Here is a 25929-nt window from a genome sequence, read left to right as displayed (position 1 = left end):
ACTGTTACTCTGGGATTTGAACAGCTAGGTGGACAGTTCTGGAGGGAGGGATGCACCATGTAACTTAAAACAATATAATGTTTTTGTTTGACGATTGAAAACACGCACACAAACACACACGTTTAGTCTTGGGTTTTCTATCCGTCTGTCCAGCTAGCCACACCATCTCTGACCTCTCCATACCTTCATCCACAGATTATCCTCATCTCTAAGTGAATGTCTTGCTATTCCCCCAATTCAGTACGAGTTATAATTACCAACTTTATAACTTGTAATCTAACCAGAGTACGTGATGGTTTAGAGCACAGTAATTAGCCCAGAATCTGTTTATCGGTCATTAACGTCACTTTATTGAGCGTTGGAAAGACTTTATGGTAATTTAAATCCTTCTTTGATCTCTAGTGATCTTATGGAGTTAAAAATAAAATGTTTCTTGGCAATACTGTAAGACAAACGACCACTCGAGTGAAAGAAGGTCACGCTGTTTGCTCGAGTGTAAGAAGAATGTGATGCTGTTTGCTCGAGTGAAAGAAGAATGTGACACTGTATTAATAACACTACAAACACTATCACCAGTAAGCCATAAGAATCAAGTGTTATTTTACGAGACAACACTAAACTTTGTTATGTATGTATGTACTGTGTATGTGTGTATACTGATAACCACATAGGAAACAAGAAAACACGAAGTTCCCAAGTGCTTTCATGTTATTCACATCTTCAGGGGGTGTGTATGTATGTATGTATAGAAAAGTGCCATTTCTTACACATTTTGTTCATTACCTGTTGCTTATAGTACTAAACACAAGATTATTAGCTGCCATTATCTCCTGTATAAGACTGAAACAAAAGCAGGTTGTCTAGGCATGATAAACAAGAGTAAACCACAAGATGGGAAGTATAATAGACTTACAGGGAGACTAATATAAACTTAGTCTTTTGAAGGATAATGTTAAGCTTAAAAGCAGGTATTAGGACTTGTCAAGGATAATGTTAAGCTTAAAAAAAACAGGTAATAGGACTTAACAGCTTGATCACAGGAAAGATATTTTAGTGGAAAAATAATTCACTTCATCCATTTTGTTTACCTTGTGTTAAATCATGAAAAATCCAAAGGAACCATAGACTGATATCCAAAGGTACTTAATACATATACTTATTTATATTTAACTTGTATATTTTAGTTACCAGTTGAAGGCTGTAGTGAGGCTATTAACTCTGGCAACAGTGTGTAGAGATGCTCACTAGTATGGTTCAAGTGGTTGGAGAAGAGTTTGTGAATTTAGCTTTTGTGATGAATTATTTAAGCAATAATATTATATTCTGTACGATTGATTGAGTGTTTGTTTAGATAGAATATAATACAGGTACAGGATGCAAAGGTTAAAAGAAGTGGCAAGATGACTGACTAACACACACACCTTTCCTCACTGACACACACACACACTTTCCTCACTGACACACACACACACACACCTTCACTCTTTCCTCACTGACACACACACACACACCTTCCTCACTGACACACACACACCTTTCCTACTAACACACACACCTTCCCACTGACACACACACCTTTCCTCACTGACACACACACCTTTCCTCATTTCATTCTACCATCATCATCCTATAAACTTCCCAGCATCTTATTGTACCATTAAAAGTTATACGCCTCATTACAAGGATAATTTCAACCTGTGTCGTTAAATGAAAATACTGTGCTACCTCCATCACAATCATGCCCCCCCCCCCAAACCCTCTCCTACACCCCACACTCCTATACACCCTCCCACCCATCCCTACACTCACCCACCCATCCCGACACTTCTCCCTACCCATCCCTACACAAAACCACCCATCCCCTCCCACACACTGCTTCCTACCCATCCCACACACTCCTTCCTACCCATCCCTACACACTCCCAGATATTTTAATTTTCTGTCTAGACAAAACCATTAACAAACTATTACCTTCCTCGACCCTCACAGCACATATAGTAAATAACCCTTCATTCACAGCGTCATTACTACTCACGGCAGCACTGAACATGACAGCCAGTACAGAACAGGACAATAGTATGTAAAATAATGTTTATCTCTGTACTCATTCATAGCAAGACAATGACGACGTGAAGCCTTAACACAGAGGGCCAGCTTGATATGAGCAGCTTATCTAGAGCTTTTCTTTCGAGTACTATATGACAATTCTGAGATATGAGACACTGTGGACGGCAAGACAAGTAACGGAACAGCTTAGAATTTTTTTTATTCTAAGCATCAAATTTCCCTCTAAGCTTAAACTGTATTTTCCGACGTATATTTCCTTACTTTGCTGTTTGTTAACTTCTCGTCCGCAATGCCTCATATAAGTGAATTTCCCAAGCTACCAAATCACGTTTCCCGATATGAAAGTTTAATATTAGCGAATATTAGAGCCATCGAGTCGTGTCTGGCTTGCATTGGTGTCCCCGAGATGGACTTTAAAAAAAATATTATACAGTTGGTGAAGAATTTATTATATAACGACACACACACACAAGGCAGTCAGTCAGTCAGCCAGTTACCCAGAGTGTGTGTGCTATATTTTGTCATAGTTTTTTTACTGTTGCATCTGTAATGTTGAAGTTTGCATAATAAAACCTGGAAAGTTTATTGGTGTTGATGTATTATATATTAACCTTAGAAGAATATTGGAATTTTCTGTTACTGTGATGTACAGATGTTTGTTAGAATTGTATTGTAAACATCACACACACATACATACAGATCACATACACACATACATACAGTTCACACACACACACACATACAGTTCACAGATACATACAATTCACATACACAAACTCACATTAGAATCACACAACTAAACCAATTAAATACCAATGTGTAATTTGGCAATGGTGAGGAGAATATTCTGAACCCCCCCCCCCACACACACACACCAATAATAAACACATTACTGTACTATTCTACTTACTATTACAATGTCCGGGCAAGGATGAAGAGTAGAGCCCGGAGTCACCACCAGCATGTCTGTGTTTGAGCAGTTGTTGCCATATAACCACTTGCTTTATACTCATCTATACCAAGAAGAAAAATAAAAAAAAACTGTTCTGAGGTTCTGATTGGATTAATGGTTTTAAATACGTCAAATTGATTGGCTGAATTTACTTACCCATTAATATTACAATTGTACGGTCATCCATAATAGTCCTCTCGCCTCTCTTCTTGAACCATGAACGAACCCCGGGATTCAGACTCGTGAATCCGAAACATTTATGGATTCAATAATGCATCGGTGTCTAGTGCTTCGGGTTCATGAATCTGAATCTTGGGGTTCGTTCATGGTTCAGGAGAGGCGACAGTACTATTGTGGGTGAGTGTACTGTACATGTCACATAGGGAATTTGTACCCAAAAATAAATCCACAGCAATAAAAGGCTACGTGCTTGTTTATTTCGGCAATTGAAGCCTCACAATAACAAATCATATACATCACATATACATACATATATTTTATATATACATATACATATATAAACATATATTAAAAATATTTTTATCACGGTCGGTTAAATTTTACTACATGAACAACATTTTATTAAGATACAAACTACAGGAAGTCACTACTGTACTCTGGTCATCTGTCACTTCTGAATTTATAAACAAATTAAAACATAAACAAATGCAGAACGTTAACAGACACTCCCGTCGTTACCCCAAGACCATGTTGTGTGTGTGAAGGTGACCCCAAGGCAAGAGAGAGGTGAGACGTTGTGTCGTACTCAGTAAGGAACATATCTGAAGCCTCGGATGATGTGTACGTTAAGTAAATAAAACTAAAAAAAACCGCACACACACATTTACCCATGATGGAAAAAAGATTCACATTTACCCATGATGAAAAGACTCATTCTATGCCCACAATGACAATCAAAGGTTTCGTGTTACAGTTCAGAGGTTAACGATCCATACTTGTGACCTGAAACATATTCGAAGTGATCGTTAATGTACGATAACACCTAAAAACCCATTATCAGGCCCATATCAACCCATTCTTAGATCACAGTCCTAAAAAAACCCATTGTCAGACCCATATCAACCCATTCTTCGATCACAGTCCTAAGAATCTCAGTTAGACCCAATCTGACCCATTCTACTATCACAATCAGGGTCACAGGTCAGCTATTTGTCCTTACCCCAGTGGATAAGGACAACTTACTCCGCCCCCATACATGGAATAATGGAACAAGAGGAACATAAAAAGTCCACTGATGATGGCCGTCGTTAAGAGCGTCAATGACCGATGCTTTACGAGCCGTTTCTTAAATCATCCCCCAAAATACATTTCCCCGTTAAGAACTCGGTCACAAGGAGCTCATTCGGTCTTTTAAGTGAACGTATTATAGTTTATGTCAAAATCACAATAATAAACGTACTGTGAACGCATGAACATTAGAACAGCCCACAGTGAACAGAAGAGAACACAAACTAAAGCCAAGTGTGAAGTAAATGAGTCAAGTGTGAAGTAAAGGAGTCAAGTGTGAAGTAAACGAGTCAAGTGTGAAGTAAATGAGTCAAGTGTGAAGTAAATGAGTCAAGTGTGAAGAAAATGAGACAAGAGATCCTTTAGGCCACACAGAGAACACACAAGAAAAGACATCTATTGAAGGCAACTGGTGAGAGAAGGGGAGTGATGGTGAGAGAAGGGAAGAATGATGGTGAGAGGAAGTGATAGTGAATGAGGGAAGGTTTCTGGCCACACTGTACAGGAAGTTCAGTATGTAAACATGAACACTCAAGAAGAAGTATAGGAGAACTGAAAGATGAGACAGACAGACGGATGGACAGACATGGACAGACACAGACAGGCAGACAGACGCTAAACATGTTTACGTTCACCCAAAATAAAATGACTCAAACGATATTTTAGTTATTAAATGCAAAATATTTCAGAGGAAGACGGAGGGTTTTATCAGAACATGCCCAGTAATGTTGGGGTATATGCCCAGTAATGTTAGGGTATATGCCCAGTAATGTTAGGGTATATGCCCAGTAATGGTAGGGTATATGCCCAGTTATGTAAGAGTAAAGAGTATATGCCCAATTATTGAAGGATATATGCCCAGTTATGTAAGAGTATATGTCCAGTGATGTAAGGGTATAAAAATGCCACGCGTTGAATTGCACAAGACTGCTCAAGGTACCTAACTTAAATCAGGCAAAATGAAGCATCACGTACATGTATGTATATGTGTGTGTGTGTGTGAGCTTAATCTGCTATGACGACTCATAATTACAACATGAGTGAACTCTACTGCTTTACAACTACCATATTAACCCCTTGAGTATGAATTCATTATTTGTAAATCATTGTACACAAGAGGTTAAGTCATCGTACTCAAAAGATTAAGATATTGTACTCAAGGGGTTAAATCATCAAATACAAAAGGTTAAGCTATCATACTCAAGGGGTTAAATCATCGTACACAAGAGGTTAAGCTATCGTACACAAGGGATTAATTCATTGTACTCAAGGGGTTAAATCATCGTACACAAAAGGTTAAATTATCGTACTCAAGGGGTTAATCCGTTGTACTCAAGGGGTCAATGTAACGTACACAAGAGGTTAAACATATATACGTGTCTGATAATACCTTAAGAGTCTGACGCAGCTTGAGGCGATTACAATATATTTCAAAACAGGACATAAATATTGTTCTCATATCAATGTGTACAGTAAATATAAACTGATTTTCTTCCACTAACACGAGAGCTTCAGCGACGCTCCGAGATCCTCCCTCGACCCCCCGCCCCCCCCCAACATATGGTGAAGCCTCTAGCCTCTATTTAACGGAGTATACGTGAAAGGGTAGGCCGTTAGATCAACTATATGAGAGGTGGGTAGGCTAACGATCGACTATATGAGAGGTGGGTAGGCTAACGATCGATTATATGAAAGGTGGGTAGGCTAACGATCGATTATATGAGAGGTGGGTAGGCTAACGATCGACTATATGAGAGGTGGGTAGGCTAACGATCGACTATATGAGAGGTGGCTAGGCTAACGATCGACTATATAAGATGTGGGAAGGCCGCTATATATAAAATTTCCTTCTAACGGTTATCTGAAAGGTGGGTAGGCCATCATATATAGAACCTCTTTATAACGGACGACACTACATGTAAGGGGTTAGTCCGTCAGATCGAAGTCCATTATGTGGGGGTTTCACTGTACAATATATACATTAATATATTCCCTGGGCCGACAGTTGTGCATCAGGTGTTGTGCGATAAACAGCTTCGGGCGCACTGAGGGTCGACTCTTGCTACAATGTGAAATGGATCACCTTAGGGTTAATTAGCCTCCTTGTTTAGTTTCACCTGATGATTAAACACCCTAAGGCTACCTGCTGGGGGTTTAGATTAGGTTAGTGTTAGGTTGTTAGGTTCATGATGGGTAAGATTAAGTTAAGTCAGTGTTAGGTTAGGTTAATGTTAGGTTACGATCAATTAGGTTAGGCTAGGGTTATGGAGGGTTAGGATAGTGTTAGATTAGCTTAGGATCAGTTTGGTGTGTCACGGTAGGATAGATTAGGGTAGGATAGTGTTAGATTAGCTTAGGATCAGTTAGGTTAGGTTAGCATTAGGGTGGTTAAGGTGTAATAAGCTGGGGGGGTTGGCTAATCCTACCGTGATCCAATGAAACTGTACTAACAGTTCCTCTACTGACCAGCGGTGATATGAGCAAGGGACGTGAGCCTTATGCCTGAGATATATACTATAGGAAGGCAACACTAGACCCACATAAGACACGACAGTCATACATCAGGTATATAATTGTATGCACGACAGATAACCGACTCGCATGAAAAAAAAAATCCAGTTTGTTTTCGACGGATATAATCAATACCGATGCCCGATGGTTATAAACAGTATATATGGTGTCTGCTAAAACAAATTCCCAGCAAGAATTAACGTTTTAGACCGATATAACCGATACCAAATAATGCTACGATGTTTTATGGTAAAAAACAGTACATATAGTGTCTCCTAAAACAATTTCCCAGCGAGAATTACTACATCCCGTCTCGGTATTATAAAAATGAAAGCTATTTTGTGTGTGTTTGTGTATGAATTGTATCTGTATTTAAGCCCACACTGTATAGCGCGTGGAGCAACTCAAAGTGATCATCGCAGCAACACAACGGTTACCGACGGGTCGAGACATCAACACAAAGCATCGAGCCGACACGTACAGTAGTTTGAGAGCCACTGCAGGAGGACTGTGTCGTGGAATGTACCCTGTATGAAGTTATTTTGGTGTCAGCAGCTTGGATCATGTGACCTAGCCTGCTTGAAGTTCTATATTCTAAATAATATTAATAGACTTTCACAAATATCGATAACTTGTTGATATTTTATATAAAGTTAACTTGTGATTGATAACTTATAAATAAAACAACGGTCTAATGCCAACTCTTATCACCCGATGATTATAAAACTGTAGAAATATATACAACTCCTTCTTTTATATATGAGCATTTAATGAATTACCTTTAAGGCAATGGAGAAGGGTTCATTCTGGAGTGGCGGTGCAGTGCGTGGAGCCCACGCCACGGCTCCACCGCCACACCGCACGTGCCAGAACAACAGACTATATATTGTTATAGACCTAATTCTATGAAAGCACATTTTAAAGCCATAAACCTCGGCTCTCACACTCTCATTTACATGAAACGTTGACCTGACATGGTAAGGTTGAGCGGTCGTTACGTAAGGATTTAAAGCACCGTTCCATTCAACACCATACGTGCGTGCGGTGCACCAATGTTGTAGCAGCGAGAGACTTTCTAGCTACCATTTGGATTGTCACGACCTCGGCCGCACACGTCACGAGTCGTATGTCTAGGCCGTAGACTCCGTCTGTGTGGATGAAGATTTTAGATCAGATTCACTATCACTCGGCGGAGAGTCGGGAGGCCCCGGAAGGAGCAGTCTCGGTGCCGGGTGCGACATTGACGACGGCCTCCTGGAACCGCTCGTCTCCTTACTCTGACCTTCGGCATAGGAGCTCAGCCCGTGTATTGACTTAGCTCGCTCACCGCCCACTTCTTGTTGCTCAGACACGGTCGGTCTTAAAACACTTGTGACATTCATACTCTGTAGAGTGCTTATCCCCGATGGTGAGGTCACGTAGATATTGTGTTGCGTGCTGGACCTCGTGGGAGTGCTGACGTACACATTCTGGTGGGCGGTGACGTGCATATTTTGATACGACGTCGACACGGGAGAGGTCACGTATATATTCTGGTGAGTGCCGGGGCCCGGTGCACTCACATATAAATTCTGATGCGAACCGGACCCAGACATGGAGGTGACGTATAAGTTTTGTTGTGACGCGGACTGAACGGGCATTATGACGTGTACACTGTGGTGGGCACCCGGGCCTACGGAGCTGCCCACGTGAATACTTCTGTGAGTCTTGTAATCCCGGCCGGGAGCACCCTGCTCCTGGCAGCTCCCTCCATCAGAACCACTGTTCTGTATCTCCTGTAGAGCGAGATCCGAAGATGACGCCCTGTTAGTCATGTGCGGAGACCCGTGACCCGCCTGACCCACATTAAACATTACGTGCGTCTCGATGCTGGTGCAGGAAGTGTTGCCGTCACTGTCGAGCGCTGCCCCCTGCTGCTCCTGCAGGTGAGCCGCCAGAGGCACCTGATAGAGCGACTGATCCGGAGGACTCCCACACAGAGAGTACGACCCCGGCTCAAACACGGGTGGGTACTCCATGCCGGGGTAATGTGGAAGGATCTAAAATGACAAAAAATACAAGACTTGAAAGTTTTTAAACACGATCAGTCTTTAGTAACTTAGGTGTACTTAATGTGGCCTTGAGCTGTTTCTTAAGTCTCACTCAAGTCTATCAGGAGACAATAATACAACATTCTCCTTCAATAGACTTCTCAAGAGCCAAGCTGATGGGAAATCAATCTAATGTATCTACCTATCTACTGTATCTATTTACTTATCTACCTACTTATCTACCTATCTATCTACTTATCTATCTACTGTATCTATCTTTCTACTTATCTACCAATCTACTGTATCTATCTATCTACTTATCTACCTATCTATCTACATATCTACCTATCTATCTACTTATCTACATATCTATCTACTTATCTACATATCTATCTACTGTATCTACCTATCTACTGTATCTACCTATCTACTGTATCTACTTAACTATCTATTACAGTACTGTCTACCATCTCGGTCTTCAACAGTCAGGCTTGAAATACAAAGTAATTTACATCCTGGTTTTTAAAAACTTAGAAACCAATCTACTGTTTTCTGTACTGTACATCTGACTCGGGATCACAAGAAGATTAGACACCCCGGCTTATTTCACCTGATGATTAGACGCTCTAATGCTACTTGGGGGTTAGGTTAGGTTAGTGTTACGGTCGTTAATCTTCAGGTGTAATAAGCTGGGGTGGGTATACTTCAGGTGATCCCAGACTCCTATAGTGATTTCGAAGATGGAATGACTGACTATCAACACAGAGACACAAATTAAACATTACAATAGTTGGATGATGATATAAATGCAACAAATGTTACTAAATAAATTAATGTGTTCTACGGGACTCACCTTTTGGTTTCGTAACTTGGCGGGCGTTGAGGTCTTCCCCATTATGTTGTGAGGATAAGGTGCTATTGGATACGTAGCCGTGGTGGATATACTCGACGTGGTGCTGGAAACAACCGGAGACACGACACCCGGTTTGTTTGGGGTTGTGGGGGACGACGGAGGCGACGAGAAGAAAATGTCCCGGGGAGACATGACGCTCGGGGTCCTACGCTGTTTCCCGATCATGGACACGCCCATAGCCGGCTGTAGAGAAGAACACAAGTAAGACTCTTATACCTTAATTCACTACAATTATTCGGATCGTGATATGCATAAGTGATCCAAAGTGACAGCAGTTGTTCATGGCAAATACGAATCAAACAATCATAAGGAAACTGTCATGCTTAAGGTAATGAGGACAGTTATATAAAAAGTTGATGATGTCTTAATCCAAACAAGTGGACATGAGAATTATTTAAGTTGGACCAAATTAATCTTACATTGTACAGGTATCTCTGTCTGTTGGTTATTACTATGGGATGAGGTACAGGTAATTAACTATGGTATTAATCTTACCTTGAGAGGCGTGCGCACAGTGTCGGAGTCTTCGTTATGTGCTCTGATGGTCAGGTTAGGTATGGGTTTTGAAGTCCTGTTGTGCCCCGGCGAGTCCGGCGGCCCAAAAGATGGGGAGGGCACGGAGGAGCGGGACTGGTGGGAAGACAAGAGGGAAGACGTGGAGGAGCCGATGCTGAGGGTGGAGGAGGAGGAGCTGGTGGGGAGTGCGGCTGAGAGAGAGGAGGTGGGAAGAGTGCGCTCACTAGGGGACAGGAATTTGGTTCTCGGCGGCACCTCCGGCCGACAGATGGCCAGAGTCACGGTGCTGGCGGTCTGTTGTGACTTTTTGGCGGGAGTAGCGGCTCCTTGCTCCCACTGCTCCATGTAGCAGTGGTGGGAGGACGACTGCGATGACGCATCAGGCGGGGCAACAGAAGGCCTGGCATCATCTCTGCCATTGTCTACAATAAGTTGTCCACTACTGGGGTCCAGTGCTAATTCAAAAGCGGCTTTCATTGGGTCGCCTCGACTGCGAAGCTGAGGCGGGTGGTAGAGTGCAGTGCGCTTCAGACGATCGGGTAAACTGGTTTCCCCAGAACCAGAACGCGATCTTCCATCCCTCTTCTCGGGGGAAGAACGTGCGTTTGGCCTCGGCCTGGAAGAGTCGGTGCGCAGGGAGTTAATCCAAAGTTTCTCAGGAGAGCCTTCACGGTACTCCTCCGATGCCAGTAGACTGCTGGTGGAGCCGTGAGAGCTGCGAGTGGGCGTGTTAAGTGGTGACGTGGGAGGAGAGAGAGCTCGTGGGTGTGACCAGGCCAAGCAGTCCAGAGAACCTCTTCTTGGCGATAGCGACCTGACGGGCGACTCTCCCCCAACACTGCTGCGTCGTCCGCCCATTTCAAACTTAGACGGACTACATCGCCCACTGGGCGGGGGCGTTCCCCCCCATCTTCCATTGCCTACTCTACTGGGGCTACTTCGAGTATCTAAGTCAACCGAAGAAGGTCTGGCAGGAGAGTACTGGGTACTAGCACGGGTTGGGAGCATATAGTGTGGACGCTGGCGCTGCCCACCCACCAACACATCCTGAGCACCATCAGCAGGCTGGCAGTCAACACTGGTGGTGTTGTCTGGAGGTGGTACAGTACTGTCAGTCCTCACTACTCTTACTTGTGACTTCTGAGGCTCAACATCCTCTACTACTTCAACTTGCTCTTGTTGTTGTTTCTTGTTTTGTTTCTGTTGGTCCTGGCCGTTCGGTGTTCCTCTACTCGCCGCCTGTCTCCGCCGCTCCAGGGTGAAAGGCGCCGGCAGCTGACGCAGGCGGTCGCGGAGACTGTTCTTCCTGGTGATCCTCCGTCCAGATCCTCCGTCGAAGCCGACCGGCGTAGCTGCCGGCGTCTCTGGCTTGTTCACTCCCCGCAGGTCACCCGTGGAGGTGCTCCTACTGCTGCTCTCACTCACCCGTCTGAAGAAACACTCAAATGTAGCCTCTCAAACCCTCACTTAGTCATCTAATAAACAAAGCTTATCCTCTCACCTTATATCACCATAAGATTAACCACCCAAACACTAACCCAATCTAATCTAACCTAACTTAACACAACCCTACCTATGCTAACCTAACTTAAACTAACAAAACCTAACCTAACTACCCAGCTAGTACAAGGCTGTGTAATCACCAGCTGGGGGGGAGGACCTAACATCCAGGTAATACTGGACTTACCGGCGCCACCGTTACCACACGTACCTGTAGCTACGGAAAGATGCAGTGGGCACCGGCTGATTCAACATGTCCCTCGATGGCTGCAGGAACCTCAGACCTTGACTCTTGCCCGAACTCAGTGCAGCTAGGGAGCCAAGGGGTGTACCGCGGCCCTGGGTACTCCTAGAGGGACTCGCCGAACCTCCTCGCCAGATAGACCCGACGGCCTCCTTGCTCGGCGACGTCCTGTGGAGCAGTCGAAAAGATTCCCTATTTGAGTATGTTAGGTTAGGTACTCATGAGATACCCTGTACATAATTAATTTTCCTATCGTGTTTTACCTATGAGACACCCTGTATATAAAAAAATTTCCTGTTGTATTTGACCTCTGAAACACCTTGTACATTAATTATCCTATCGTATTTGACCTATTTTTGAGGTTAAGTTTTAAATCGGTCAAAAACTTTATGATGGTTGACCTCGTACGATATATAATGGTCGTTGTACCTAGACTGGGTGGACTGCGGTGACCTTCGTGACGGTGACGATCGTTCCTCCAGCTCCTCATCTGTTTCGCTGTAATAGACTTCTTCTCCTGCAACCAAGAACGAAGTAGTTATCAGTAAGCATCCCAGTGTTTACAAAATATTTACCAAAAATGTCGTATAAATCATCAATCATCCTGACATTTAGGGTTAGGTTAAATTCAGTTAGTTTAACATAGGTTAAATTTAGTTAGGTTTGGTTAAGTTAGGTAAAGATAGCATTAAAGGAGTTTAATCATCATATCAATTAAGCTGGGGAGGCTAATCATAAGCTGGGGAGGCTAATAATAAGCTGGGGAGGCTAATCACACCCTGGAGAGACTAATCATACCCTGGGTAGACTAATCATGCCCTGGGTAGACTAATCACACCCTGGGTAGACTAATCATACCCTGGGTAGACTAATCATACCCTGGGTAGAATAATCATACCCTGGGGAGACTAATCATACCCTGGGGAAACTAATCATACCCTGGGGAGACTAATCATACACCTGGGTAGAATAATCATACCCTGGGGAGACTAATCATACCCTGGGGAGACTAATCATACCCTGGGGAGACTAATAACAATAACACAATAACAACAACACTAATATGATATACAAAAACAACACAAAAAGGCGGGAAACAGAGACAAACTGACCCGGTTGTTGCTGGTGGGTGTTGTGGTGCTGGCGGTGGTTTGAGGTGAGGGAGGTGATGGCAGAGAGGCCCATTTGACTCATCCACCTGCTTCTCTCCTCACTGGTGTCACAGGCGAAGTAAAACGTGGCGCCACCTGTGAGGATATTATAATGTGGTTAGGTTATGGTAGGTTAGGTTAGGTTATTCAGTTAGTGTTTGTGGAGTTTGTGGTGTTATCTGTCTCTTAGTGTGATGGTTAATGGTTGTGAATTGATGGTGAGGGTGGTGAGGGTGATGATGGTGACAATGGTGATGATGGCAGTGAGGGTAGTGGTGGTGAGGGTGGTGGTGGTGACAATGGTGATGATGGCGGTGAGGGTAGTGGTGGTGAGGGTGGTGGTGGTGACAATGGTGATGATGGCGGTGAGGGTAGTGAAAGTGATGATGATGACAACAATGAAAGGAGTGTCGTAGAACGTACTAGAATGGTAGATTTTGAACGCAAACTTCTTGGCCTTGACGTCGGTGGCTGGACAGACGTGGAACCCCGGCAGGTAGATGAGCGAGTCTGCCCGCACCGCCTCACGATCGCGATAACCATAGAGGTAGTTCTTCTGTGGGGGTTAATACTGTGTGTTAAAACCTCTGACCCATAATAACAGTACTACAGTTATATACAACATAACAAGTACTTTCAGACATATTAATATACATCACATTAACCATAAAACAACACATTAATATACATCACATTAACCATAAAACAACACATTAATATACATCACATTAACCATAAAACAATACATTAATATACATCACATTAACCATAAAACAACACATTAATATACATCACATTAACCATAAAACAATACATTATATACATCACATTAACCATAAAACAATACATTAATATACATCACATTAACCATAAAACAACACATTAATATACATCACATTAACCATAAAACAATACATTATATACATCACATTAACCATAAAACAATACATTATATACATCACATTAACCATAAAACAATACATTAATATACATCACATTAACCATAAAACAACACATTAATATACATCACATTAACCATAAAACAATACATTATATACATCACATTAACCATAAAACAATACATTAATATACATCACATTAACCATAAAACAACACATTAATATACATCACATTAACCATAAAACAACACATTATACATCACATTAACCATAAAACAATACATTATATACATCACATTAACCATAAAACAACACATTAATATACATCACATTAACCATAAAACAATACATTATATACATCACATTAACCATAAAACAACACATTAATATACATCACATTAACCATAAAACAATACATTATATACATCACATTAACCATAAAACAATACATTAATATACATCACATTAACCATAAAACAATACATTATATACATCACATTACATCCATAAAACAATACACATCACATTAACCATAAAACAACACATACATCACATTAACCATAAAACAATACATTATATACATCACATTAACCATAAAACAACACATTAATATACATCACATTAACCATAAAACAATACATTATATACATCACATTAACCATAAAACAATACATTAATATACATCACATTAACCATAAAACAATACATTATATACATCACATTAACCATAAAACAATACATTATATACATCACATTAACCATAAAACAATACATTAATATACATCACATTAACCATAAAACAACACATTAATATACATCACATTAACCATAAAACAACACATTAATATACATCACATTAACCATAATACAATACATTATATACATCACATTAACCATAAAACAACACATTAATATACATCACATTAACCATAAAACAATACATTAATATACATCACATTAACCATAAAACAATACATTAATATACATCACATTAATCATAAAACAATACATTAATATACATCACATTAACCATAAAACAATACATTAATAAACATCACATTTACAGGTACAATAAATACATTAAGTTTATTATCAGTAATCACAAAGCTTCTTAACTACCAAACTGTCATAATACAAACAATATAAACCTGAATTATATATATATATACATCTCATATATATATATCTATCAGCCTCAGGATTTATTTTACTCTGTAGCATCTCTCATTACCCAGTCCCCCCCCCTGTACTCACCTTAAGGATGAACCAGCGACGCTCCCAGCGATGTGGCAGCAGGAACCCCTTGTTGTCACGGCGACGGTGCAGCCAACCCTGATGGTCTCCTTGTCCGAGCTCACGGCAAGAGATTCTCCGACTCCCTGAGAGGAACGTTGAGCTTTAAGCATGTGTATGTCTCTACCCAGTCACCTGAACTTATTCCCGATACAGTAGCTGGTGTGTCTTGTGAGATGTGGCAACTACTGTATGTGGATGGCTTACCTAATATCTTTAATCTCATTGCTACTATGGTGAGGTTCCTTAGGGCCATCCAGGGAGTTGCCACATCTCACTGTACCAGGTGTGTATAGATATGACCTGTACATACTTATCCATATATGTACACACACGCAGACAAGAATGCACCCCCATCTCTCTCCACAGATCAAGACAAACACCAAAGCAAAAGAGTTTCATACAGAGAACAAGACCCACATGTCACCACAGAAGCCAAGCAAGAGAGACATAAAACACTATTAAAAAAACTATGTACACGAAAGCCATACATATGTACACAAATACCATCTAAATACATACATACTTACATGGTAGGGATAGATCCAGCTCTGTTACTCTACTATGGGAAGGGAGGGAGGGGAGAGAGACGGGACAACTGACCTATGATAAAAGATCTGACCTCACAGTTATACTGATAGTGACTTCAAATACTGGGATGATGAGATGGGGTGAGAAGAGGGAAGGGGAGGTTATGAGATGGGGTGGGGGAGGATATGAGATGGGGTGAGAAGAGGAAAGGGGAGGTTATGAGATGGGGTGGGGAGGAGGAGATGGGGTGAGATGGAGATGGAGGAGATGGGGTGATTATGAGATGGGGTGGGGGAGGATATGAGATGGGGTGAGAAGAGGGAAGGGGAGGTTATGAGATGGGGTGGGGGAGGATATGAGATGGGGTGGGGGGGGGAGGATATGAGACAGTAGGGATGATGTAGGAAGAGAAACTCGAGGAAAACACAAGATGAAGTGTAAACATCTCGGACAAAATCAAATCCACATGAAATACAACACTAGTTAGTTACTGTAATAAGATGAGGCTGTGTGACAAACAATAAAAAACAAAACAAGAATAACTAAAAAATTAAATAAACAAAGACAAGAATAACAACAAAATTAAATAAACAAACATAACAATAAGATTATCAGTTAGTAATATGAGAGAACACGTTATTAATTACACTAATCCGTTATGAAAGCAGAGATGTGTATACTCGACTCCTGTGATGTTATACTGTAATGAACACTGAGATGGAGGGAAGTCACATATGATCCTTACCGGGTATTGATGGCTTGAAAATACATCTGGTCTTTTAATATATGAAGCTGTCACTATGGTACAAAGAGTCAGGGATAATATGTATGAGGGTAATGACTATCAGTTTAATTTAGAGAAACAGTAGAAGACGGGGCACATGCAAGTGGTTCTTCTAGCACAAGCTGAGGTATTGTACGTGTCTTCCATGAATGAGGTTTCGTTGGAGGATTCTTTAAAACACACACACACACACACAAGAAATCACTGCAAGTCCCTTACCACGATCTGTCACCATAAAGCCCCGCCGCCACACAGACGGGGAGCTGCTACGTGTTTCTCGCAGCACCACAGCTGAGGCCGATGACGTGGATGGCTGGCAGGCAGAGGAGGGAAGAACCACCTGCTGAGTGTTCATGCTCTCAACACCACTAATGCCACTGCTACTCGTGCTAACTCTTCCGTCGCTGCTATTAATACCACCACCACCATCACTACCACCCAGTCTCCTGTTACCACCACCACTGCTGTGTCTCTCTCCTGAAGCATTAACAGCCAACTCTGAGGGAGTGTGACCCTGGACGGGGAACACCACCTGGGACCTGAAATGTTCTGCGGCATTCGTCCCGACGTTCGTGGTCGTCGACGATATGATGGTGGGTGGAACGGTCGCCGGGGCGTCCCTGCCGACGCCAGAGCGAGAGATTGAGGGCGTCACATCCCCCGAGCTTACTGTTGAGGAAAGCAATCATGCGTCTATGTTGTCAGCCAGTTACAAGCCCAACACCAGGCAGGAAACAGTAAGGTACTCTACTATGCCTTCTACAGTAGTCTCACCCACCTCCTCACATGCATCAGCTTCACACTAAATTACATTATTAATTACAACTACATTCATTAGCAAAAGGAAAACCAAGTGAGGAAGAAGCAACTGCAGCTATTGGCATGACCATAAAAAATATTCACAGTATTGACAAAGAAAATAGCCACCCAATGTTATAAAGGCAATTACTAGCTGGAAAATAAGTCATGATTAACACTAACATCGATCTAAGGTCACTAGTTTCCCTGAGGTACACACACTACTGTATAATGCTCACTCACACCTCAGAGTCACACAGTTTCATGATGTGAGAGAGAGTGATGAGAGACAACGACGAGAGGCAGTAATGAATGAGAGAGTGATGAGAGGCAGTGATAATGTTAATAATGTACCAGTTGCTCACTCACTGCCTCTTACCAACACAGTAAACATTAATTCTCATGGTGTTCCAATGACCCCTCACCATTACGTGTTATGGGTCTGTATTCTCAAAGTTTAATGTTACATAGAATAAGGAAATACCCTGGCTAAGTTAATATTTGTGTAACTTCTATGGTATTTTGGTTTTCAATCTTTGTGTGCGTGTGTGTAAAGTAGACATATATAGTATGTCTATGGCCTATGAACCTACATCATGACAATTCTTATTCCAAGAACAGACCAATACACATGTGAAGAAATGCTCTCTGTTTCTCTCTCTCTCACACACTTCAATACAGTAGTGGACCCCCTGTGAACCTACTCTGACATGACCCAACAACACAATTGCTAGAGGGTAAACAAAACATCACAAACCTAGTGTTGTCTTTGTCTCGTGTGAGGTGAAGAAGTTTGTCGAGGATGACCCGTGTTTGGCGCTGTTTGGGGTCTTAAGGTTTGCAGGCGATCGGTCACTTGTGCCGGACAACAAAGAGGAAATGCCCCCAGAATTCGAGCCAATGCCACCAGGGAGTGTGCCATCGCCGTCCATGTCGTAGGCCGGCGTGCTGTGACTCTTGTCTAACTTTGGTCTGTCTTCAGAAACGCGCCGTGGCCTGCCGGAGGCGTCCTGTGGCGACTCTTGGCTGGTGTTAGCGCTCTTTTCTGGCGTGACTGTGCTGGACTTTGAGGAAGGAGCGTGAGCGAGCACCGCCGCACTTCCCGCTCTTCCTCCGTTCATATTCTCCTCCGCCACCACAGGACGATGAGCCAGGGAGGGAGAGGCATTCTGGTTGCCCGTCGATGCACCATAGTTGGTCGGCTTCCTCGGTGGCAACGGTATGATATTAACAACTTTCTTTTCGCTTTTGTTTTCAGTTTTGCCGACGTCAGAGGCACGTTCCTGGTCGCCAGTGCCTTTATCCCCGTTCTTGTCATCCGCATTCTCCATCGTTCTCTTCTTACTCCCGTCCTTCACGTTACTCTCCTCTTCCTTTACTTCTGTCATGTTTCTGTCTTTACCTTCCCTTACCACTCTAACTTTGTCCTCAGTTCCTATACAAGTATGAGGTCGGGCAGCACGGTGGTCCAGCCCGGTGGGTCCTCGCAGGAGATCTGGGTCTGACGGTGCTGAACCATCAGGTAAGCCACTGCGTCCACCTCGTGTCCATCTTACGTCCTGTAACAGCTAGTGAGTGCAACATCACATCAGTAAATCAACTACAGATAAATAAATCAAACAAAAACACAAAAGATTCAACAAAAAATGGAAAAATTACCCAATTTTCTACACCTTACTTGAAACACAATACATCTCTCATTAACACAGACGTTTGATGAGTTCAGCAAGACTCTTAAAGCAACACTAAATGTACATTAGAACATCATCACCCACGAACACCTAATATGACACATGTATGAAGATAAAGCACAACAATATATAAAGAACTTCATGTATGGAGTCTGGCTGTGTAATGACTCCAACAGCAGATGTCCCTCTCTAGAACATTCAGAGACACTGGATCTATCTATCGACCCAGGAAGGAGTCTCATACCTGGTCGAAGCTGAGGCAGGGTCGGGTAGTGGCTCCGGGTATAGTGGCTCGACGCTGCACCGGCGCCCGAGGCTTGGGGTGGTAGAGACGCACACTGGTCGGAGACGAGCCAGCTATGTCACTGTCGGAAAGGAAGGGGTCGTCCTCCGAGTCCGAATCTTCGATCTCCCTGTCGGATGCAGTGCTCGGTGCGTCACTGCGGAGGGACGACAGTTAAGGAGGAGGAACTGCCATGTAACTATGAGACAGATCTATTGTATATTTTTTCCTAATGACAGAACTAAAAATGAAACGGTAAAAAAATAATAATTTGTGTTTCAAAGGAAAATTTAATCGAGGGCTTAAAACTACTTCCAGAACCCTTCCAGTTCTTAAAAGTCATCTCACAAACTTTCCAGAGCTCTTCCAGGTCTTAAAAATCATCTCACAAAACTAAATAAACTCTTTCAATTACAAAGACTAAATAAACTGCTTCACTATCAATGGTTAAACAAATTACAACCACTAAATAAACCTCTTCAACTGCAATAGCTAAAGCGCTTCAATATCAACCACACAAACCTGAGGGAAGACGGAGGCTGTGGCGATGGTGTGGTCAGCTGTGGTGGAGGAGTGGAGGACTTGGGAGGCAGTTCGATGGTCTCTACCACACGTCTTATGGGCACCGACCTGACGGAGAACGACAACTTATACACCGACTGGTACGTTGGATACTCGTTGGGTACTCATTGGATACTCGTTGGGTACTATCACTATATGGGTTGATTTATTCCCTAGCTGCCCGTGAGTGGTACTAATATATAAGGTGATGTCGTACTGTAGGGTGTATTTTCAGTCAGGATTTTGATGGTAATATTGAATGTCTTTCTTTCTGTCTGTCTGCCTCTCTCTCCCTATCTCTATATGTCTCTTTATCTCTATTTCTTTCTTTCTGTCTGTCTCTATATATTTCTTTCTTTCTTTCTTTGTCTGTCTGGCTCTATACATATCTGTCTCTCTTTGTCAATTTCTTTCTTTCTGGTCTCTAACTCTTTTTTCAGTCTGTCTATCTCTCCATCTCTTTCTCTCTCTCTCTGTCTCTCATTTACTCTCATAAATAACAGTTACATCTTTAACCCAACCCAATGGTCATGGGTTTAATCCTATATTACCTGAAGATTAGACACCCCAACTTATTTCACCTGATGATTAACTATCCTAATGCTAACCTCACCTGTTAAGTAGCATTAGTGTGGTTTAAATAACTCAACATATTTCACCTGATATTTAATCCCTCTTAAGCTAACCTAACCTAACTTAACCTAAACCCCCCCCCCCCTACAGGTTACATTTGGGTAGTTAATCTTAAAACAAAATAAGCTGAGGCGTCTATGTTCCAGAGATGTTTTTAATCAATAAACTAAATATACTGTACTTGTCAATAACTCACACAGAGAGCTGGAGGTTAGGGATGCTCTGTAGGTCGTAGCGGGGAGAGGCGGCCAGAGAGCTGCCCCAGGGAGAATACGTCCGCTTCTTGCTGGGGAGTCTCATCGGCTTCAGGTAGATCTGAGCGACGGTGTTGGCGTGACGCGGCCGTTTCTTCACCGTCAGGATAACCTCGACGGGGAACTCTTGCATCACTGCCGTCACCTTGTGGGGACTCCAGCCAATCTGTTGATGAAATAAACCTCTTGAATGTGTTTTCCTGGACTAAATCTTCCCAGAAAATATTACAAATTATATAGGGATGCCATTTATAATATTCTTTTTGATTAATGCCAGACGATTCTATTCAGCAGAGAGGGGACCCCATACACAAGGGGTTAAAGATCCTGGGGGGTGGGGGCAATGTTAAAGCCGGTCATTCGTCCTACCGAGGTCCCAGAATTACCAAACGATACTGAAAGCATGATAAAGGACCTCAGCATGACATCAACAACAGACCATCACTCACCACTGTCTGATAGTTGACCTGCACCAGTTCATCCCCATCCTGCAGCTTGCCACACTGGTAGGCTGGACTCAAAGCCCTCACCTCTGACACTTGATGTACCCCGTGGTAGGATGACTGTAGGAAGACTCCCTGTAATGACAGACAAGTCAGTTAATCGCACAACAAGGAGCTATGGGGTTAGTATCAGGCCATAAAGGTCACACACACTCACACCTTCAATAAACACATACAATGAATATTCCTACCTAATTTTACCATAGTACTGTACTGAAAAATTTTGGACCACATAAAGATTAGCCGCCCACAGCATATGCCACGTGATGATTTAACACCCTAATATTACTGGGGGGTGGGGAGGAGGTTAGGATTAAGATGCAATAAACTAAGGGTTAATCTTCACCTGATCCCAACTGTCACACCTACAGACAGACAGATAGACAGATGATATTTTTAACACTTGCATATACCAAAATTTCACACCTAAAAACCGACAGTCTCATGCATACACAAAACAGTTCAGCGACTCACCCACTCGTCATCCGCTTTCTTCTTTATGGTTGCAATGTCTAGTGTGGCCGGTTGGATGATCAACGGGTCATTGTATTCCTGCAACAACACAAATCATCAACAACTGCAATATATAGTGTAGCTAAATGAGGAACTATTGGAAATACGATAGTTAGATTATTTTACAAGAGAGACAGAGCATTGATTACAAGTTTCTGTTATATGAGTCACAGTGAAAATTTGGAACATTACTTTACCCACATAAAGGTCAGCACCCCCAGTATAATTCACCTGATGATTAAACACCTTAACCTAACTTCCTCGGGTAGCATTAGGGTGAATATGGTGGGTGGCTAATCATCACACCCCAGAGAACTGTAGATAAAAACAGAAGAATACGTCGAGCGAACACTGATCTAGGGTTCTCGGCGACAGACAGAAAAATTTTACCTGAATGATCTTGTCGGAGATGATGGCAAGGTTAAGGCACAATTGAAGGATGACAGTCGCTTGTTTCTCGGCGAACATGTCACGCTGGGCGATGGTGGCCAACCTAATGCTCAGTTCCACCAGGTCGCTCTTAAGGCAATCATATTTTTCCTGACCTTCAAATGGCTGCCTGGGGGGTGGGGAGGAATACAGGAATCAATATATTAGTACAGTTCCAACTTCCTCATCACTATTCCTGAACTCTCAATGATATTACAGGAAAGGGATGGGTGAAAGACTACCATTTTTTTTACTTTCACTTTTAATACATGTTAAATATGTCTGTTTTCTGTGGTTATATAGTTAAGTGTGGTTTGGATTTAAGTTTTGTATATTTTTGTATATAAACTACTGTACTGGGCCATCAGAGGATAGGATCTCTCTTTCTCTGTCTCTCATTCAGTCTCTGTTTCTCATGAAGTCTCTCTCTCTCTCTTCTCTTTTTTTTCTATCTCTCTCCTTCCATGTTTCTCTCTCTCATTCCCAGTCTATCTCCTCTGTGTCTCTCTCTCTCACATACCTAGTAAGCCATGAGACAAGACCCTTCACAGAGGACAGCACGTCGGCCACTCCAGCAATGACAGCCGTTGAGACCCTTTCCTGCCTCTTCTTGGCGTTTCTCCTCTCCGCTCCCTCTTCATCATCCTCCCCGTCTTCCTCCTCTCCCGCACTTCCCCCGCCGTTCCCCGACGCTGCGGCCGCCTGGTGTAACTCATTGTATATGCTACGTGCCTTGGAGCTTAGACGGAGAGCCAGAAGCTGTACATTCTCCTGATGCAGTTGATAGTGCTGGAAAACAGACCCCAATTAGTTAAGATGTAAATAACAGTTGATAGTGCTGGAAAACAGACCCCAATTAGTTAAGATGTAAATAAATGCCTATAAACGCACCCAAGGTCATCACCGTCAGTTGTATATTTATAAACGTTCATTCTTGTCTCTGCTACCCCTATACAGTGTAAGAATCAATACTTATTTACATCAGTGAGTCAGTGAGTCAGTCAGCCAATTAAATCACATCCGAAGAGAAAAAATCACTCACAATATTGCGGAGAAGTTCGACAGCCTGGAGCACAATCTCCTGGTGGCCGATCTTGGTAACTCTCAGAGGGGGCAGGTCATCGGGACTAAGCTGTAGGAGTCGTTTGCCGTCCACCTGGTTGTTGACGAAGTAATGGATGTACGGCAAGATGGCCTCGTCCAGACCTGGTGGAGGGGGTGAGTGACGTGTGATGGCTGGTTTATAGGGTCGGTGATATTTGTTTATGATGAAATATTCGAGTTTTTAAGGATAATTGTTGTTGATTGATTATAACTTCTACTACTACTACCAATACTATCACTACTATTACTACCAGCACTATTACTACTACTACTACTACTACTACCACCACTACTACTACTACAACCACTACTATTACTATCACCATAAGTAGCTACCCTAGCTGTGTTGAATTAGTTGAGCCGCAGATCTATGCGGCATTCAGTGACTGTTGCCTCATAGTCAATATCTGCAGCAGTTGTCGGCTTTGGGGCCGATGCTCTCGTTCCCCTGAGGCAGACCAAAGCCGACTTAAAGAGAAGGACAGTCGACATCTCATCCAGGCTGTAACATAACTTGTGGGCTGCTGCTTCTGTTCGGAGATCAACTCCGCGAGTCTGGCGTAGAAACATCTTGCACTTGGTCCCATCCTACTACTACTACTACCACTACTACTACTACTACCAACGCCACCACTATCACCACCTACCATTACCACCACCACTACCAACACCACCATCACTACCCCCACCAACCCCTACACCAAGATCACCACCTACCACCACCACTACCAACACCACCATCACCACCCCCCCCCTACCAAGATCACCACCTACCACCACCATCACCAACACCACCATCACTACCCCCACCAACCCCTACCACCACCCCTACCACCAAGATCACCACCTACCACCACCAACATCACTACCCCCCACCAACCCCTACCACCATCACCTACCACCACCACCACCACCACTACCACCATCACTACCCCCACCAACCCCTACCACCATCACCACCTACCACCCACCACCACCACCACCACCCCCCACCAACCACCACCACCACTACCAGCACCACCATCACTACCCCCACCAACCCCTACCACCATCACTACCCTTACCACCACCTACCACCACCGCAACATTTAAGGGCGTGGGTGTCATGATGTCAACAAAGACCTCCCGATTGTCCTTCCCATCCCTTTACACCCCTTCCCTCCTTCCTGTCACTACCCTCCCATTTCCTGCCCCTACCACTCCTTGCCTGGGGTTGTGTTGGTAGTTATGACTCACCTTTCAGCCACTCAGAGACTTGGTCAGGGCTCCATTCGGCTACATTAACGTAAGCCATCCCAGCCTAGGACTACACCATGGCCCTCTACAACGCTGCCTGGCGCCAATGTTGCCAACTCGTTACATTCTCATACCTCTCAATTTTCATAATTTTTGTCATTTATTTTAGTTTTATTTAAATTTGTTACTGATTTTTATAGTGTTTAATTGATTTTGTGATATATATTTCGTTTTGTTTATTAGCTTTTATTGATAGTTTATGGAGTATTCAATAAGGATATTTCGTCAGCTGGTTATGATTCAGGTATTGGTAACAGTGTTGTCCGGATGTAGCAGTGCCAGTTAGTATTTTTTTGCTGTTTATCGTCCCAGTGTATCCAACTACGCAACTCTATAGTTCTATATTCTTCGTCATTGTTATAAGTCACAGTTATCATTAGCTTTTAGTTATTGATATATTGTGGTTATTTTTTTTGTATAAAGTAACGTTATCTTTCACGCACATGTACAGGAGGCCCTTGAGTGAGCATACACCCCGCGACATTTAATATAATCAATCCTTTTTCACATATTTATCCAATTTTCAAATTAATATATCATAATTTAAAAAAAAGTAATTATATATATGATTTTGGGTTTATATTTGAATCGCAGTTATGGAGGAAATAAAGATTGAAGAGTGTAGTTGTGATTGTGCTCGGTCGGGGCGCCATGTCAGAGGAGATGTCTTAACTGGAGACTTCCTCAATGATTCATGTTTTCCCGCTGTGCTCTACCGTCTAGCTATGTCTCTTGTATCATTTATCTCTCGCTCGCTCTCTTCCACCTACTACAGCGCACATCTCACTAGCTCTTGCGTAGTTCGGTATCTCTCTCTCTTATCTCTCTTCCAGCTTCTTGACTCACTTCCACTTTTTTGTTCTTGACAACTCTCTCTTTTCCATGTTATCCTTGGTTCTCACTCACCCCCGTTATCTCTTTCTTCCTTGTTCCACTCTCTTCTCTCCGCCTTTATCTCTCTCTCTTTAAACTCGAGTCTTGTCTATCTCATTCCTTCCCTCTCTCGTAATATGTCATCTCACGCTATCACAACTAAGTACTACTACTACTAAGCTACCACCACTACTACTACTACCCTTTTTATTACTTCTACTACTACTACTACCACTACACCTACTACCATTCATCTTACAAAAGGTAGTTAATAAGTCTATATCGCCAAAGACCGACTCGTTATCAGATCACAGATACTCAAATATCTAACAGTACATCAAACGAGAAGATG

The 25929-nt window shown here is 42.7% G+C and overlaps 1 protein-coding gene across 2 annotated transcripts; it reads right to left on the bottom strand.

Annotated features, from left to right (window-relative positions):
* Window positions 1-6871: 6871 nt before the first annotated feature.
* On the bottom strand, window positions 6872-24761 carry LOC121876441 (serine-rich adhesin for platelets-like). Of its 2 annotated transcripts, XM_042381514.1 has the most exons (19): window positions 24645-24761; window positions 23347-23510; window positions 22825-23093; window positions 22266-22434; window positions 21837-21914; window positions 21309-21437; window positions 20802-21025; window positions 19934-20041; window positions 19373-19568; window positions 18195-19005; window positions 16859-17308; window positions 15286-15410; window positions 13556-13688; window positions 13094-13228; window positions 12411-12498; window positions 11949-12149; window positions 10217-11666; window positions 9662-9904; window positions 6872-8817 (listed from the first exon to the last, which is right to left on the bottom strand). In XM_042381514.1, exons 1-19 carry the CDS (start codon window positions 24700-24702, stop codon window positions 7909-7911), a joined length of 5940 nt encoding a protein of 1979 aa, XP_042237448.1. In that variant the 5' UTR covers window positions 24703-24761; the 3' UTR covers window positions 6872-7908. The 2 variants fall into 2 exon arrangements, with proteins under 2 accessions (XP_042237448.1, XP_042237449.1); XM_042381515.1 differs by lacking the exon at window positions 16859-17308.
* Window positions 24762-25929: the final 1168 nt, after the last annotated feature.

This window comes from Homarus americanus, unplaced genomic scaffold (genome assembly GCF_018991925.1).
Source record: "Homarus americanus isolate GMGI-L3 unplaced genomic scaffold, GMGI_Hamer_2.0 scaffold54095, whole genome shotgun sequence".
Taxonomy (NCBI): domain Eukaryota; kingdom Metazoa; phylum Arthropoda; class Malacostraca; order Decapoda; family Nephropidae; genus Homarus; species Homarus americanus.
This window is presented reverse-complemented; position numbering and strand designations above follow the sequence as displayed.